This window comes from Heloderma suspectum, chromosome 1, assembly GCF_057233095.1.
Source record: "Heloderma suspectum isolate Gila_16-S chromosome 1, 16-S_ref, whole genome shotgun sequence".
NCBI lineage: Eukaryota > Metazoa > Chordata > Lepidosauria > Squamata > Helodermatidae > Heloderma > Heloderma suspectum.
The window spans coordinates 299,597,022-299,616,711 of record NC_139458.1 but is presented as its reverse complement, the minus strand read 5'-3'; the positions used below and the strand labels follow the sequence as shown (position 1 = coordinate 299,616,711).

The 19,690-nt window shown below is 40.0% G+C and overlaps 1 protein-coding gene across 9 annotated transcripts in view; it reads right to left on the bottom strand.

The window, feature by feature from the left end:
• SENP6 (SUMO specific peptidase 6) overlaps positions 1 to 19,690 on the bottom strand; it is a 73,734-nt gene that overhangs the window by 51,022 nt on the left and 3,022 nt on the right. For 6 of the 9 annotated variants that reach the window (XR_014786595.1, XR_014786596.1, XM_084826912.1 and 3 more), the window contains exons 2-5: positions 11,961 to 12,054; positions 7,400 to 7,463; positions 4,721 to 4,863; positions 3,169 to 3,270 (exon numbers count right to left, since the gene is read on the bottom strand). Coding sequence is in view for 7 of the 9 variants with exons in the window: in XM_084826912.1 (XP_084683038.1) it covers positions 3,169 to 3,270; positions 4,721 to 4,863; positions 7,400 to 7,463; positions 11,961 to 12,054 (403 nt within the window). In the remaining 2 variants the exon portion in view is untranslated. The remainder of the gene's footprint in view (positions 1 to 3,168; positions 3,271 to 4,720; positions 4,864 to 7,399; positions 7,464 to 11,960; positions 12,055 to 19,690) is intronic. The other 3 variants (XM_084826919.1, XM_084826918.1, XM_084826917.1) reach the window with 1 other exon arrangement.

Genomic DNA, 19,690 nt, shown 5'->3' with positions numbered 1-19,690 from the left:
AAGGGGATTTTTTGAAGCCTGTCAGATCATAGCTCGATTAAGCAAGGTGTGTGCATACAAATTGTCCCTGATTCCCCCCAAGCCAGTATTACATGCAGCCCTTGAGGCCAAAAGTGTAGTGCACCCCAATTTAGATCATGACAAATATAATTCACATTTCTCATATACATCAGATATTATTTAAACAAAAGTGCATGCTACTTGGTTGTGATATAACCATTCTTTTACAAATAAATAGAGATTTTCTACTACCTAGGACAGTAATTAAAAATCTTTACTCATGCAGTCCACATTCCTTTTGCACTGTAGTATTCTGTGTGTACAGAGATGACGGGAGACAGTTTAAATTATTATATGAAAGCACACCTGAGTCCTCAGAGTAAATGGTCTAAGAGCCCAGGACATTCCAGAAGCAAGGCAGTGCCAGGCTCGCATGTGCGTGTGTGTCCATCCTCATCTGCCTACATGCTCACATGTATAGCCTGCTCTTCATTTTAGAAAGCTCAGAATAGTTTTCATAACTCTTACAATATTTTGGTATCTAGGTACTGATAGTGATCTGTATGGGGATTTCTGGGGAAGGTCCAGAAATGGATGGTGGTGGGGAAATTGGGGGGGGGGCACGGTAAAGACTTGGAGGGACCGCAGGTTGTGCTGATCTAAATTATAATTTCAATTGCTTTCATTACAATGTATCCTCCACGCTAGTGAAACCTCCACTATCAACTTACAAGCACTAATTAAGAGTATTTAGTAGTTGGGAATCTCTACCAGTTGGGAATCACATCTCTCCCTAATGGAAGCTGCAGGTATGTCTTGCCAAACTACAGGGCTGGAAATGAAACTGCACACAAAGTTATAGCAGTGTGACTTCTGGCTTGGACATAAGTATGATAGCAATATATCGATTCCCTACAAATACAGATTCCATTATTGAATCTCCATCCACCAAATAAAGTATGAGAATAACTACCTTACAAAAGTAAATTCAAAAGCATAACAGTAATGAAATGCAAAGCAAGTCCACACATCATGCAGTAGAAAGACTTCAGAATCAACCAGACTTCAACTAGCACATTGGATCAGTACTTTAGATTCTGGCTCAGGCCATGGCTGGCAAGATCAGGATCAAACACCTGTATGAGAGCCAGTGTGGTGCAGTGGTTACAGTGCTGGACTGGAGCTCAAGAGATGAGGGTTCTAGTCCCCACTTGGCCATGAAGCTCACTGGATGACTTGGGCCAGTCACCGACTCTCAGCCTAACCTACTTCACAGGGTTTTTGTGAGGATAAAATGGAGAGCAGGAGGGCCATGTAAGCTGCCTTGGGTTCCTTGCAAGAGGAAAAAAGGTGGGATATAAATATAATTGTAAAATACAATAAATAAACTCAGCATAGTACAAGATCCAGGGCAGGGCAAGGTAGGGATGAAAAACCAACACTACAAATGCCAGTACTAAGGCTAAGGACTTAGAGGGTCTCCAGTGCTCTTTTGTTTCCAGGAAAGCTAAAAATCTAAATTTTCCAGGATCACTCAATGAGTTCAAATTCTGTAGGCTGGAGAACAATAAATGTCTCAACAGTGAAGGCCTCCATGCACTAGTTGACACATGGACCATGGAAGCAGGACACAAGGGGAAAGAAGACAACAGGAGATGAAGGACTGAACAGAATCCAGGTGTGTCAGCATACGATCAACAGCCTGTTTCTTGTGTTCCAGGATGCCTTTTTATTCTCCAAGCAACTTTTGTAATAAAAGCAGGGAGATGCCTCTGACTGCCTCAGAACTACAACCCCTTGGGATCCAAGGAAAGTCAGGCCCTCCAGAAACCAGAACGTACCTCCCACATTAAAACCCAGACAGTGACTTCAATCCTGACTTTGTGATTTCCTCTCTAACAGATGACAGAGGTACACACACATATGCACTTCCTCTCCCTGCCAGGGTAACAAATTATTTGAAGCTTTTAATTCAGTCTAGTGTTGAAAAATAAGGAGAAGCCGTTCTGTTGTTCAGTGATGTATTCCAAACCATGTTTTCCTTTTACTATACCCAAATGAATCCTTCATTGCCACCACTTCAGTTTGAAATCACTATTTTCCTTCTTTTACATTTGATTCTATATGCGTAACTGTTATTTAAGATGAAGTGCAACATAGCACTTACTTAGTTTGGAACACACCTACCTTCAGTTACATTTCTATAGTAGCAAATTGCCAAAGAACGAACAAAATATTCCAGTTCCTGTTAGGTTGGCTGCACTACCTATAATCTGAAGCCTCTGCTAAGAAGATAACCAAAGTGCACAGTCTTCTATTAAGGCATATGATGTCTAATTCACCCAGTATGACAGCTCTGACTTCTTCCCAAGTTTCCACTTTTTTTTTTTAAAGTCTGCAATATTTTCCGATAGATCTTTTTCCCACCAAGGAGCCTTGCAAGAAGTCTGCAAACCTATTTTCTCCCCTGCCCTTCCCTCTTCATTGCCTCTAGTTGCTTTCCCTAGACAACTTCCATGCTTTTCTATACCTGGAAAAGGTATTAGAGGGCAAACCAACATCCCTCCAAACTCTTTAAATTTGGGTTCAGGGGAGGTAGGAAGCAGAGATAACTATGAGGTGCTCTTTGCAGCCTGGGAAAGCAGTGCCTTAGAGGTAAAGGCAGGTGGTACTGCTCCAACGAGGGCCCTGGGATAATTGCTACTCACATCAGCACCCCCCTCCCCATTGAAAGTTATTTATAAATTATACTCTTTATTTTTCTGTGTATCTAACAGGAGTTAAGTATTTCAAGAGGGAACGGGCATTTTTGGCTGTCCTATGTCTTCCTGGAAATGTTTATATATACATACAATACTCCTATCACTTTCACTCACCATTAGGTATAAAGGGGAGGATATACTCATTTTCAAAGGCAGCTTATTTCTGATAGGTATTGTTTACCACAACACTGGAAACACCAAGTATTTTTTAAAGGAAAGGGATATGATAAAGTATAATGTATCAGCCAGTATATACATTTATGATTTAAAAAACAAGTAATAAAAGTTTACTAGGAATAGAAGTCAATACAATAGGGAATGGTATAAAAATTGTGCTGAACAGATCTCCCAGATGATATACACAGTAATTAAAAAGAGAGTGCTGCATTGCTCCTTCACATCTTACCTTTGCGCTGCTGTTTTTACTACAGGTGTTTGTGCATGAGCATGGTGACAACGTCTAGCCTGTACTAATGTTCCAGGGCAAGATATATTATGAACATTTTCACTGCAAACATAAAAATCAGGGAGGAAAGTGTTAATATTTGCACCCTAGCTAAATTATAGCTCTGCTTAGAGAAACTCTCCTCCATTATGTCTTTCTCTAAGTGGCAGTTGAATCAGAACTTCCATATCAGTATATAATCAGAGCCACTGCAGATGTTAGCCAGAAGAAGTTAGATAGTGTGAGCCAACAAAAGAAATGGGGTGAGCCCTTTGCAACCACTGGGTTTGTTTCTGCTCCTCCATAGTTCATAAGCTCCCATGCATGAACCACCTGAGTTGGAAAAACTTGCCAGTAACTCCTACATAAATACCTATAGCCAACATTTAAAGCTATTCATCACTATACTGTATGTCATTCTACCCATATATTAATAGAGAGTTTGCTTCAGCTAAGTAGTTAATTAAGTTCTGGAACCAAATGAAATGAGGCAGGTGACTACTAAGGAAGAGGGCCTTTTCAGTGGTGGCAGTCTGGTTGTCAAATGCCTTCCTTGGAGAAGCTTGACAGGAGCCTATGTCATGATCTTTTCCATACCAAGTGAAGATTTTTATTTTCCCAGGTTTTTTAGTCTTTCTGTTTAAAACAAATGTGTTACTGGGGGTATTCAGATGATCACGTTGGTAAAGGAAGCCATTGTGGCTTCTCCTCATGCCCCCAAACGCGACCACCATTCGCATCATTACCCACGATGCAGCACGGGTTGGTGTGTTGTCCAAATCCGGCGCATGGTGCAGCGGGGGTAACGTCTTACCCGCCCTACAACCCCACTGCATGTTGTGGGTTGTACGGTGGGTAAGAAGCCACCCCACACACACTACAGCAAGCCGCACTGCATTACGGGTAATTATGCAAATGGGTTCCACACGTATGGGGGCAGGGGAGAAGCCATGATGGCGTCTTTTACCAACATGATCATTCGAGCCCAGTCACTATGTTTTAAGATCCTAGTACTGCTGCTGGCTTTTACTTTGCTTTTTCACTCTAGTTTTATCCTGTTTTAAACATTCAATATATTTATGTTAGGTTTTATTATGCTATTGTATTTTATGGTTTTAAGACTTGTTTTGTGAATGCCCACAGAGGTTCAGCTATTTGACAGTACAGAAATGTAATAAATAAAATACTATATCTTAGGCACTTTTATAGATGATTACTACTCAATTAAAAACTGATAAGCAATCAACCTTGCCTCAGATTTCCAGAATATTGGATTTTATTTTAAAGCTATGATGTAACACAGCATCTAGCCAAAGAACCTGCAAGAACAACATCCCAGGTCTTAACCCATAAGGACATTTGGATTTTAAAGCATCATTTCTCAGAATGTATCAGCAACATGCAAACATAACTATCTTACCATTGTTACCATGAGCATTCTCACAATTAAGTGTTTCCTCCAGAAACAGACCACTGACTAAACAATTTTTGAGTATATTTGGAAGCTTTGTACCTTAATTTCTTGCTGCTTCCCAACATGTTGAGCCCAACTGGGTTTCCTTTGGAAAATCTAGAAGTATCAGTTTTGTTTCGTCTGCTGTATGTTCTTAAAGAATCACCTCTAGCACCAATAACTGCTGAGCGATAACGTAGTGACTGAAATGAAACAATTAGCAAGAACTTAAATTTACAAAGCAGCTATCAAATGCAACACAGAATTCTACTTTATATTTCTACTAAGCTCTCAAACATTAAAATATTCTCAAACCATTCTTCAAGGCACTGTGCTGTTCCAAATGTCACTAAATGAAAGGTACTGGCACAAAAGTTTCAGGATCAAAATCATCTGACTGAAATATAGCCAGAACAATTTACAGTATGAATCCTATCCTTGGTCTTTTACCATTTTGATGTGATCTGTGCATCTCAAACCAAAAATGGAGATGTGAACAGTCCTGACTCTTCTATGGTTTACTATTATTTCAACATTTTACCTTTACTGTACTACAACAGCGCTGAAAAAAATAAAAAGATAAAGGTAAATTTACAGCTTTAAATCATGGAGCAGTCTTTGGGCCACACATGATAGCTCTAGTTGCTAGCTGTTAAGATCATTGCAGCAAATTCCACCCCACTGGACTAAGGTGACCAACATCTGGCCAAGAAATACACCGCCTCGGGCCACCTTTGTCAGCATATGGGGTAACTTTCAAACAATTTCGCGTCCGACCTAAAATCCAAAACAGATGTAGTTCAATGTCATCTGCACTAAGGACAGGAGGTTATTACAAAATGATGCTTCTCTGTAAGTAGAAAAAAGCCTAAGATCTTTCAAGATTAATATTTAACATGGCATCAAAGCTGCAGGGAGGACATGTGGCAAATTGTCCAGAAATTCAGATAAATAGCTACAAGACAAAAACCTGGAGCCAAATAGACAATTTTATTACCTTTCATTAGAATGAGACTCCCTAGAACACCCACAGTACCAGCAGTGGTTAGACATCATAATCACCAATTACTGAAAGCTATACATAAGAAAACCTCAGACTCGGAAAAAGTGCACAAAACTGATATAATAATTATTCCAAATTAAAAAATAGTTACTGGACATACTAAAAATGGCACAGGAAGGGGGCACAAAGGGGGTATTACAAATACTGAAGTGCCAGAGAATCATAAGTGGAAGTGAAAAAAAGGAGGTGGTGGAAACTAGTCAACACACTGAAACCTATCACCGTTTTTAGCGATTCTGACTTTCCACAGTTCAAAATTTAGCTTAACCTTGTTATTTGTTATAACAATTATACACATACCAAAACATTTTGGCATTTGGTACATTTTATAAGTCTAAGGCTGCTATCTTAAACACTTACTGGGGAGTAAACTTCCAAGTAAACAAGAATTGTGCTATAAATTATAAAGCAGGGGTAGGCAACAACATACAATCCCTGCTGCCCCGCCCCACTCCCCCCAAAATTGTACAATTTATTTTTTTGTTACTAAAAAGTGGCATCAGGAGAGGCTATTTAACCCTTTTAATGCTCCATGGTAGCTGTGGAACACTAAAAGGGTAAAAAAAGGTCAAATGGCTGCTTTGAACACCATTTTTTTATTTTTTAAAAATTGTAAACCAGCTAATTTTGACCCTTTTTAACTCTCCATAGTCACTCTGGATGCCATTTTTTGTTTTTTAATTACTTTTTCAGTGCCATAGCAGGGAGGTGTGGCCTGCGGGGGGGGGGGCAGTGCTCAGAGGGCAAAAGTTGCCCACCCCTGTTATATAGGGTTAAATCCAATGTCACATTATGGGAAGTCCACTAGCACAACAGGACTTTCTCCCTCTCTCCTCCCTGCTACAGCCCTCTGTGCCACCCAAAAATCTGCTGATGCCTTACCCAACATGCTCTGTGATCAGTAACGATGTTGTTCAATGTCACAAATTGTGCTTGCTTACAACTTATCACCCATGCACTCACACTTTTCAGGCCCAAATCCAGATGGGGAGGAGGCAGTCCTTGGGACCAGAAAGCTGACCCACTAGTCCTGCATTGTCTTATGAAGAATCTGCACCTTACTGTATTGCTAGAGACATCCTCCTGTGAGTTGAACCATGCTTGTTTGTTGTTTGTAAGCAAGCACAATTATAAGCAAGATCCCAACCCCCTGGCTAATCAGCTGGAATACCATCTTCGAAAAAAGAAACAATGGTTATAAAATGAACTACCGTGTAGTCTAGCCTTCCACAACTTGGTGTCCTCCAGATGTTTTGGATGACAACTGCCATCATCCCAAACAAGGTGTGTTAACTGGTCGAGAATCGTGGGAGTTGTAGTGCAAAACATCTGGAGGGCACCAGGTAGGGAATGGCTGGCTGTAGTCTTTAAATGTGTAAGAAAATAGTGAATTATTGTTTTCTTGGTGCTTCCCATCCAGCAACAAATATACTTACCATTATTTAAAAACTGCAAACACAAGAGGCCACAGGTTCAGTATTCCAAGTCTTCTGGCTTCAGAGCTCCGAGGGCAAAGGCGCATATATAGTACAGTATATAATAAACCTCCTTTAAGATAGCATGCAAGTTAAGCATTTGCAAAAAACATCACACCATCACACACAAAATTATATATCTTAACTAATATAAAGCATAATATATGCATTTTATGTACATTATAATATAGAAGTACTCACTTTCTTTTCACCATTAGGACTACAGGTTACATCACTCTCATCTACACTCAGCAGACTGGCTTCACTAAATAGGTAAAGAACAGAAGAAGAATGTGTATATTGTAATTCAACAATAGCAAAACAGGGTTTCAACAAGCACTACAAGTGGATCATCATGTTCAGACAATATACCTTTGATTTCATGCATGATCTTATGGCGTATACTTTTCTCTAGAACATTATGGTGCTTTTTCACCTCAAACTAAAATGTATATAAAGTTTTGCTAAAGAGACGGGAAATGATCATGGATCAGTAACAGAGTTTTCTGAAACTACTGAGAATATGCAGAATACTTTAGCACATGGATGCTTCACAAGTTCTCTTCTGTATGGATTTTAGTTATTTTAGAACAAGGAAATAGTTGCTCACATAAGCATAACATAGATATTGATATATAGGCTTGAAATTTTGTAAGCAGAAGATTATTCGGCCAGTGGATGAAAAGCCTCCACAATTTAGCAGTAAATCCAATGAACATGGTTCTCTTCAGAAAACTCCACAATAAATAGGTAGCTCTTAACCATTTGTTGCATACTGTGCTAATATTTCATTCATGATTGTCTTTCTGTTGTTGAGATACTGCATTTTCTTAGCACTGTACTGTACCTCAGAAAAATCTGATTCTTCTCTGAGTTAGTAAATCCATTGTTATTATGAGAGTGCTATGGCATACAGTGATGCAAGTGCCATGGATATCTTCTATACGGGGGTGGGAGACTTGGAGCCCTCCAGACATTTTGGTCTACAACTACTGAGGGAAGATAGAAGTTGCAGTCCAACAACATCTGGAGGGGCACAACCTGCCCACTCCTGTTCTAGAATCTAGAGCAGGACTGTTGAACCTCCAGCCCATGCACCAAATACAGCCCTCCAGGGTTGCAGAGACACCCCCCCACCACCACCATTGAACTTTTGGTGGTTTCCCAGCTTTTGCGTGGATTTTCTCCCCATTCTAAAAGGTTGAAATGCCTCTCCTAAGGCTCAGTTACTGGCAGTAGGAACTTTAAGCTACAATATGCTGCTATGTTTGGTCCGTCCCCGTTGCCCTGCCCACCATTGGGATGTGGCCCCCTGAGAGGCTGAAAGGGGTTACCGACACCCCTACTAAATATTACCTATGATGTGAATAGGGAACAAAAGTCTTCCACCCCACCTATGCCATTTTCTAATGTACGTGTTCAGTGCTTCAGAGACTAAACAGTTCTTTGCCGTACCATTCTGACATGGCGATAAAAATGCTCACCTATCCTTTACAAAAAAAGTGGCAAACTTACCACTTCCCCTCTCAACAACGCTCCATCATTTCATAAATATCTGCTTATATTTTACAGAGTTCTCCAATAACCTTATGTATAGATTAGCTCAATAACCTTTATGGAACTGTCACATCAACGTTGAACCAGGTGGATCAGGCATCTACAAATTGTCTGGATACTCTCTAAATCATAAGGTCCATTATTCTATGAAGTAATAAATGTAATAGCTTAATGTATTAAGTTATGAGATCTAAAATAGATAACAGTTCTCAAGTTTTATATGGGGGATGGCACAATGAGGCAGGAACAGGCATGAAAAAGATATAACTGGTGCCCAGAGTCTGCCACAATTTTGTGTGTCCCAGGAAGAACCAATAATAATCATTTTCTCCCCGCCCCCATCTTTTTAAAGTCTCCTTTTCTGCCTTTTCCAGCTTCTACTTTTTCTCCTGCCCTCTGCCTCCACTGACACTCAGTGCCCCAGCAAGCAGCTGCAATGCACAACCTACTCACCCTCAAACGTCGTCCTCCTCCCCTCCTTGCCCATCTTTAGGAAACCAAAACAAAGCCTTTAATATTTAATTATTTAACTGCTGTGTTGTTATATTCTTTCATTACAACTCTACTTCTGGAAAGCTCTGACTTTGTCTTGGAGGCTGAGGATCTTATGGGGGCACTCAACCACCTAGACTAAACAATCAAAGCATTATTTACACTTGGCTCCCTTGTATTGTGATTAGCATGCCAGTTTGGACCAGCACTAACCATCTGACAGTAGCCTGCCCTCCAGCAGAATAGTCAAGGTTGCAGTGGCAAGCGGTTCTCTATGACAACATTTGAGCTGAAGTTCTCTCAGCTATTCATGATCCAGAAGGGATTATTCTCTGAGCACAAGTAGTCTGCAGATGTGTTTAGAGACACATGTCCCAAGCAAGTATGGTAACACATTAGAATAAAAGTGAAAATACAGGTGAAATCTGCAACAAAATGTTACAGTGCATCACCTCCCAGCAGGAGTGATCCTGTTCAGGGTTCCTTCCAACCAGCCACACTCTCTTCTAGGATATTCTATTCAATTTCCCCCTTCCTTTTTTTTGTTTTTCTTTTCCAATGTCACTCAAAGTTCCCTTGCTATTGAGTCCTCATTAGACAGGGGGAGGGGTGCCCTTTACGTTTTATTTTTTAAATGTGGGTTTATGGATTTTCTGCAACTCTCAGAAATCTCCAAGAATGCCATTATCTCCCTCCTATGTCTGCACGGCTTCGCTTTGGCAACATATGTCAGCACTCACCATCTGAATTCACTATCACAGGGAGTGATACCTCTGAAATCCAAAGACATTCAAGGTTGCATCTACATTCACTTTAAACTTGTCTCAAAGCTCACTTATTAAGCTTCTGGTGCAATATCCAATTCAGAATTATAGGATGACGTGAGTGGTGTTTGTGGGTAGTTCCAAACCACTGACACTATAAATAATCGCTACAGTAACATTTGCATTCATAGAACAAAGTTCCATCATTATCTTAGCAGGAACTGGGTTCCTTGGGTCAAGAACAGACACTATTCCTGAGCTTCTGCATCTATGCCATGATTTAGGTTCTTTTTATCTGAAGAGGTACAGTAATAAAGGGATTGAGAGGGGAAGAGGGAGAAGGCAACATTAAAACAAAATCAAGAGCAAACACGAACACAAACATAAGGAACCAAATGTTCCTCAAGTAAAATGAAGTGAAATAATTACATAAAAGTATTGTTCTGGAACTGAAGCTCCTCAAACCAGTAGAATATGTGGTGCATCAGAGAAGGCCATGCCTCATAACTGCTTCACACATGACATTTCCTTAGAGGAATAATCCATATGTAGGAAAAATGTGTACATCAACAACGGAGTACCTTTTTTAGCCCAAGGGCCACAGTCACTTGTGGAAACCTTCCAAGGGCTACATGGCTGGAGTGGGCAGAGTCAGAACTGAAGTAAGGAGGTCCACCTCCCCCCAAACACACACACACACACACGTTCACTCACTCACACTTCCCATGCATTCCGCCAATTCTATTTCCCCCTTCTCTCTGTCTGTTCCCATTTCTGGTGTACACTATCACTTGAGAAATAAAGTATATATTATTACTACATGTACATAAGTCAGAAAGCCACTGTGAACATTGACTTGTACACATAGGTGCTGAACTTCATAAGCATACATGTCTTCCCTATTTACAGATTTCCTTTTAGGACAAAGTCATACATAACAGATAATAGGACACATAATTCTGAGCTTCTTGAGAATGTAGAAGAATCGCTCTACATTGGACCAATCACTTTCTCTTATTTTGTTTACCCTCACTTGTCACTAAGATAATACCAGGGCTAAAAGCTTATTTTAAAATGCTCACCAGCTCAAATCCAATAAGCTATTTTGTTGTAAACGTCTAAGTTATCAGTAGCTGTTCCTTAACTGTTCCCTATCAGTCTATTAAGACAAGAGGCAGAATGTCAATCCACCACTATCCCCAGTCAGTATAATTGAAGAAATAATGTACTTTAGTCCCATAAAGATTTCATTATAGACAATTTATTGTTATATTTGCCTCCAAAATGTTTTTTCAACTCTCATCTTCATTTTTCCAAATCAGCAATTTTATAAGACTCAGGACTAAAAACCTTGGCAAGATTCTTCAATTTAGGTCATAGATATAGACCTGGAGTGGTAAACCTGTGGCCCTCTAGCTGTTGTTGGACTACAACTCCCATCATCCCTGACCACTGGCCATGCTCGCTGGGGCTGATGAGTCTGACATCTGGAGAGTCACAAGTTCTCCACCTCTGATATAGACAAAGAAAAAAACTATACTGAGAGTTGCACAACAGCAATCTATAAACTTCATTCTTTTGCCTACACTTCTTCTAGAGTCTAATAATTTCATCTCTTCAACTATTTAAGACATTTCTACAATTCCTGACTTGGTTATTTTAAGCCTAACCCAATTGGGCTCTGTGATTTCACTTATTTCCCTAGGTATTCATTTTTAAAAAAGGATAATTACCCTAATATTTGTTTCTGGAATAATTCACAGCCTATTTTGGAAATAACAAGCCTGAGAACCTTTCATATTACATGTATGTAAATATTGCATGTGTATGTGAATTATACTACAACACTTCCGCATTAGAATTCGGGTGGCGGGGGGACTCAGTTTATTAATGAATTACTGTAATTCTCCACATTTTAATTTCAATAGCCTAGATTAAAGTATCCTTACTCTTTCTCTGTATCTCCTTCACTTTCTTCTGAATGATCAAAGCTCCAGCTATTTTTAAAACCTCCATCCCGCTTGGATTCTGATTTATCCAAAGCTGAAACAAAAATAAGTTAGGATCAGTTTTGGCTTTAAGCCAAATCACCAATCAATACTTAATAGAACAATCTTTATAGCTAATAATCACACTGTTTAGCTGATAGATGGCAAGACAGTATTTTAAACACTATTTCACTTTATTATTTAACAGTTTTGTAATGTTTTAGCTTAAGCAAATTTAGTAATGCATCTTACAGGGTATGCTAGATCAAGACATAGTGACTTCCCTAAGGGTTTTCAGTACACTCGCATTCAAATCCACCACCAGCAATAGCACTATGCTGATTTCAAAGCATTTTTGTCAGCAAATAAAGCAACATCACAAAAATGAATACACCATATTCCCACTCAATTCTTGCCTGCTTTTTGTAAGTTTATTTAAAAAGAACATTCACAGGGAAATTACAAATTGGTTCCCCCATAGCCACTTGGGAAGAACACCCTACACAAGTGGCCTTATCCCAAATTCACTACTGTAACAAAATCCATGAATCTATAACAAGGCAACTCGCACACTGCTATGAATGAAGATTCCTTACATATATAAGCACATGTTTCATGGTACCCAAGTTTCCCATTAAACTTGTGCACTTATGTTAACCAAAGTCAAGAACATAATGATTAAGATCAGAATCACCCTTAATTCTCCACTGAGTTCTGTTACTGTTGTGATCTGAAGAGGTTTTTCAACAAATTATTCTAAACATATTTTAAAAGAATAAGGGCATGGCCTGCTGAAAGTTTTTAAGGACTTAATTTAGCACATAGATTTTTAATTTTTAAAAAAAATTTTATTGCAGACTTAAGTCACTAGCAAAATAACTACTGAAGCAGGCTTCCCCAACGTGGCACCCTCCAGATGTTCAGGGGCATCAATACCCATTAGCACCAGCCAGCATGGTCAATGGTCAGAAATGCTGGGAGTTGCAGTCCAAAACATCTGGAAGGCACCAAGTTAGGGAAGTCTGTGCTAGAGCTTACTAGGTCTATATGAACTGATCCACAACTACTTCCAAATGAAAATCACAGAATTCACAATACTGCACAAAATGCCTGAAAACTAGCTCCAGTTGATGTTAATACAGATTTTAAAAATAACAATGTGGCTGGCCTGTTATTAAGGGGTATAGCCGTGTATCCTATTTATAGTCATAACTTTGTAGACAATCCAATTTGGACATTCTATGCATCAAATTATAGGAAATGAGTTGGCTAAAAATATGTAATAGGCTTAAAATAGCTTTGTGAGATGGTTAAAACAGTAAGGCCCTCAACAGTCATTTTTGCCGTAATTTCCAGTGTTTTTTTAATCACTTGAGCCCTTATAGCAGCCACCCCCAAGCTGGTATCCTTCAACTGTTTTGAACTACAACTCCCAGCATCCCTGACAATTGACCATGCTGGCTGGTACTGGTGGAAGTTGTCCAAAACATCTGGAGGGCACCAGGTTAGGGAAGGCTGCCTTATACCAGTTCACCTACCAAAAGTACACTTCCACTGCTATTATGCACTTCACAGCACAGCTCCTTACCTTCAGTCTGGTGTATAGTATATCCAAATTGTTTCAGAATGTTCAGCGCTGTTAGTTCTTTCCTGACAGCAGACCAAGTCATACCATGCACAGATATGTGACCTTGAAAATTACCTTCATGGTCATTTTTTAGGGTGGCATCCACCCATATCTTCTTTGTCACCCTATGTACAATTGATCTGGCATGGATGCCTATTTTTAAGATGCAGATGCAAGTACAACTAAAAAATGACATTGTGGCTGCCCTACTATTAGTAATGAATGTACGAACTAGCCTTAAACAACAGAGATTCTGTAAGCACCACAGCAGCTTTTATCCCAGTGTCATCAACTATGTTCTCTACATTGAACTATATGTGGTACTTTAATGACTGCCAAGAGTTTTCACTGTACATAAAAAATGTAAGGTGTTGGTTACAGAACAGTGCACATGATACCGTTTACACAGAACAAGAACGCATCCAGTACCTTCTAGGAATCCCCAAAATATCCCCCCATATGGTCCGACTATTTCCAAGCAAACTTTCAAGAAACCCTCCATAGAACTATGCTGGATTGTGGTAACATATCTTTCCAAAACAAAGAGAAGAGTGCCAAACATCTGGAAAAGTCCACTATATCTATTCACAAAAAGCTAGTCCTGAAGACAATCAAGCTTTGGAAAGGGAGAGAAACATCACCAAGAAGCCAGCCAGCACACAGATTCTAATAGCCATCTTGGCCATGGTCAAGCATTCAACACTAGGAAGAGGTGTTTCATACAAGAATTCACGTAATCCTGAAGCCAAAGAAGCCTCGCCCTCAAACATATATTAAAATGTGGATCTAACACACTTGAGTAACTGGACAAGCTGCCTAGGTAGATAACAGAATCTCTTTCTTTAGACATGCATATTTCTATCTCTGATGCCAATTTCCTTTTATGATATCAGGATTGAATTAATGTAACCTATACACTTCTGTTGCAATTCACCACAGAAGCAGTTTCAAATACATTATAGGTTCTAGTTCCACTTCTGATATTCGCATTCATGTTGCTAACTGGATGTATTCTAATATCCTACTTTTCTTTGAATTTGTGCATTACTTTAACAAAACTAAATCCCAACATTTCCTGAAAGGTTTCTTTCTCCTATCTAGGGACTCCCTATAAAGAGCCTCCTAGTATTTTGTACTGTTTGTATTTTTAGCTTCATGAAGTTGCTCACTGCAGCATGCAATTAAGCTCTGTATAGATGATGATTTCCAAGATTCTGAAGCACGACTCTATAGCAATCATTATCCACAATACCCATGTTCATTTTTCTGTCCTGCTGTGATCTCTGATCACCAGAATTTCAGGTTTCTGTAGCACATGAACCAGTATCTGGACAAAATGTAAAACTGGCTCTCTGCAGCTGAGCTTTCACTGCACCACAACAGATGTAAATGTGGCTGCTGCTTAATACTGAAAGAATTGCTTAGTAGGTAAAATATGTACATATACACTTACACAGGCTTTTAAAAAGAAAATAATGCAAGGCTAACTACTTCCATACAGCCATTTCCTATCATTTCAATAATGTTTTCTTACTTTAAAAAATCATTTCTCTTTGAACAGAACTCCCCTTCTTTAGTACTTTTATTCTTAGGAGTAAAAATTACTAGAATAGAAATGGGTTTCCATCTGGTCTAGTCACTCCATTGACTTGTACGGCCTAGGGAAATGCTTCGATCCAGATTAAGTGTATACATTTATCAAGAACTCCACTGATGGAGAAGGGCTACTACCATGGTAACAGTAAGAGAGGTAGTTTCCACTGTTCAAATTACTGTATATATACCACCTTACTATGTACACTGCCTTAGTAGTCCAGTAAGAGAAACTGTCAATTTTTCAAGATATGCCCTACCAGAACATTCCTCAATTGTTGCAGGGAACTAAATGTAATCTGTATTGTATTCGTGGAGGCGAAGCCACTGATGCCAATTGGCTGAACTGATGCGAGTGTGAGGGTTCAGAATGTTTACAAAGGAATCAAAGGAATCTGCTGTTCAGCTTCTATGAGGAAAGAGAACATTATGAGTTTGGCCATGATTCAAACTGCACACTGGAGCAAGCAGAACTCAGGGAAGTGGTCCAGTATGAAGGGAAGTGAAGAGGCAGGGAGTTCAGACCACAAAATGTGGATCAGGAACTAGTTTTCACCTCCTTCTCTAACTCTCCCCCTCTTACTTCTGGGGACCCCTAACACTAATGACAGGAGATGGGCTTAAAAGCCTGGGGGTATCGGAAGTGTCCTCCCTATTGCCTACCCTGCTTGTCAGTGGGCCCAATTAATTTCCTCCCCCTATCAGTGTCCCAGCTGGGCACAGTAGTCACAAAACTGACAACCAGACCAATTCCTAATGCAAATCTTTTCACGTAAGTTTAAAATAAATATTAGAAGTTGTCCTCCTTGGAAGTCTGTCTACAAACAGCTTTCTGTTTAAAATGTATTAACATTGCTCTACAACAGAACTGTATGGAATGCTATTAAAGCCACGTTTCTCAAAGTGGGAAGCTAGTTTCCAAAATGTGAAATGGTTGCTAAGGAAGCACTACCAGACACAGAGACTAAAGGCAGCAAAATGCAATAAATACAATCCACATTTTCTATTAGTTATAACATCCACTCCTCTGACCTCCAAAAATCTTTTAGGATGTTTCCATTTACATATTATCAAGTCTGCAAAAGATAGACACCCTTGTCTCATCCATCATTAAGGCCATACCTCTGATAGGCTATGATGCAGGCATATGCCTTGCTCTTCCAAAGGCAGCCCTGCCCCACATTTCCCTGAAGTAAACACAGCCTCCAGGCCCTGTGGAAGAAAGCACACTTTCCACCCCATCCACAATCCATAGCTCAGAAACTATGTTTCATACTCAAATCATGGTTGGGGGCATGAAAATGTCAGAAACATATTGCCTGTCCACTACTACCATGGATATTATTCCTGCTTGTGGAGTCACTTCTCAGTGGCAAATTCATCCAATGTCAGGAGTATTGAACAAATTTTGTCCTCACTGTAACATCACCCCCAAATGCAGCATTTCCTCTCAGATAAGAAAGAATGGCAGCCATTCACTTATCAGAAGAACCAAAGTAAAGGGATGCACTCAGGGATCACAGGGGTCGGATGCTAGACCAGCTCCCTGCCCCTGAGGAGTTTAACTGCCCGCATAAGTTCAATCCTTATGCCATCCAACCTACATAAGTCCCATCCTCTGTTTTGTTTCTTTGTCATGCTAAAGTATGGCAGAATATCAGGAACTGGATTTTATAGACTGATTACATTCATTTTCCCAGGATCCCATGTTCCATGATTGAGAAGTCCTTATAGACTTAAAAGTGCTGGGATGCTGGAATTTGGTCTAAAGCTACTGAATTTTAGAAAACATCGCCAGTCATTACAGAACACAAACATTAATAAAGCAACAGTAGCCCTAGCCATACTAAAGTAAAAGACAGGCATTAGCGATAGAAAAAAATTAACTTCTTCCTAGAAGTCACTGCCTTCTTTCCTATGACAAAGAACAATTGATGTCCCATGTCCTCTTGTTTTTGTTCATTCCTATTGGAAATTAACCACATTCATTAGGAACAGTGCTGCAGCGGGATACAAATAAGGCCAACACTGTTGGTGGCCCAGTCATTGTCGACAGGGACCACTATATGAAATGTATACCACAGTCAAACAGGATTCATTCATACAATTGTTCTCAAGTCACCATAAGCTGATCACCATGATCTACTGCAATCAGCCTAAGGATATATTCATAACCTGAAAAACTGCACATGTTGCTAGGTGTTGCTATCCTGTAATGAACCAACCTCAGTCTTAAAATGGACTCAGAGCTACAGGATGTCCCATGCCATCTCCTAGAAGCTACAGAAGAGCTCAACTTATCATTAATAGGGCTTATTAATATCAGGATGCCTATCAACATGCCCCTGCTTGAGGTACAAAGAAAACCAAGTACCAGCAGCAGAGGGCAGTACCAAGGACCACCTCCACTTGTAATTCCTGCTGTGACTTGACAAAATCAAATTCTAGCAGCAAGAGAGCCAGTACAAATTTTTCTAACTTATATTGAGGTAGCGTAACTCTTTTATGCAGCTTTCATTTTGTTAACCACCTTCAACTTACCAATAAGCAGGGGCAGGCAACCTCGTGCCCCCTAGGTATTTTGGACTACAACTTTCATAATCCCTAACCATTGGTCATGCTGGCAGGGCCTTATGGGAGTTCTAGTCCAAAACCCCTGGAGGGCACCAGGTTGTCTACTCCTGCAACAGAGAATCAGTATTCCATTTCACTGAAATGAAATTCAGCATGAAATTTTATGTATGTTTTTATCTGCCCAATAACAAAGCTAAAATAATAAAAACACAACACAAAACAATAAACAACAACCAGCAGAGGAAAAAATATAACTTAAACATATAACAGCAGTAATTAAATCTAAAATCTAAAATCCCTGGGAGAAATGTCTTCACCTAGAGCCAAGAAGATAACAATATAGGCACCAGGCAAGCCTCTTTGGGAAGGGCATTCCATAGACAGGGCAACTATTTCATAAACAGATCACTGGGAAGCCTTTCATACCATAAGAGATATATTTGGTTAGACGGCAAATTAGGAATATAAATGTAGGTTGCAACCCTATGGGTTGCATCCCCAATAGACAGTGGGCTCCAAGTTCAGAGACTTGCCATCAAAAGCCGGGGAGATAAAAGGAGGACGGAAGCAATTTTCCTCCATACCTCCATTTAAAAAGCAAAAAACAGCTAGACTAGTTGACTTAGCTTTCAGCAGATGAGGAGGGAATTGGAGAACCTATAGAATATTGTGTATCGCAGCCTCTCCCCTCCCCACCCATCAGCACACACCCTTTTCTCCCTCTCTGACTTCTCCTATGAGGTCCCAGCAGCTGGGAGGAAGGAGGGGGTTGCGGAAGGAGGATCCACGATTGGATCTCTTCCTCTGCGCTCACACTCTGTTACAGGTGCAGAGGAGGAGGAGATCTGCAGCATCCTATAGTGCCCCAGACGGTGTCTAGGTGCCACAGAATTGTTCTCTTAACTGACTCGTAATTGCATTCTAAGCTATTCTATTTGATACCACTGCTGTTCTCCTGTACCACCCAGAGTTTGCTCTGCAGCAGCAAATATTTCCCCCCATATATCCCAAGAATAGCTGGTACATGTAGTCTTCACCTTTCTTGCCCTCAGCGTTGCCTTATTGGCCCAGTTCAGACTTAATGAACTTGGTCCAATAAACCCTCATGCAAGGATTTCAAAGCACAGTTTGATCCTGGTTTGCAAGCCAGTATTATAATCAGAATGTAAACCAGTTTCCCAAGTCACATGTAAATGGGAAAGTGCGGTTTAACAAACCCCAAAATTCTTAGATTAAGGAATGCAACAAAAGGGAGGACAAAGTACAACATTCTTGATCTGATAAACTTTAGCTTATCAGATTGAAAACATTACATCTGAACAAGTCTCCACTTCCAGCAATATTCCCCATGATGCCCACCAACACATTACAAAACACAATGCCCCCATAGGCATGTTGGTTGAAATGGCAAGCTGCAGTATTTCCTTGTGAGAGTACAGCCTGCCAATTTAAGAAGCAAGCTAATGTGGGTATATAAACAAGTGAATCTGTTTGTGAGGACTACTGATTCAAGCTGAAAGAAAAGGTTTAAGCCTGATTCGCAAATTCAAGAGCTTGAATCAAACATGTTAATTGAGATGCTAGCTGATATGGATTGCAAATGCATAAACAGAGGTATATGAAATAACTGCGGCAAAGTCTGCTTCTGAGTGGCTGTGTTTGGATAACACTAAACTATGTTTAGTAAGACATGAGTGAGACTACCTCACCCCAAGTTCATGCGCTCCCCCCCCCCCGCACATGGCCATGAGGAGTGATTTGGAAACTTTCACTTTTGAAGTGCAGCTTGCTTTATTGTAGAAACCTGGAACAATGGTTAATCTTAACTATGGTTAGTTTAAACAAGCCAGCTGCATAAACCACAGTTTAAAGTTGGCTTGTTTAAAACTATAGAGGC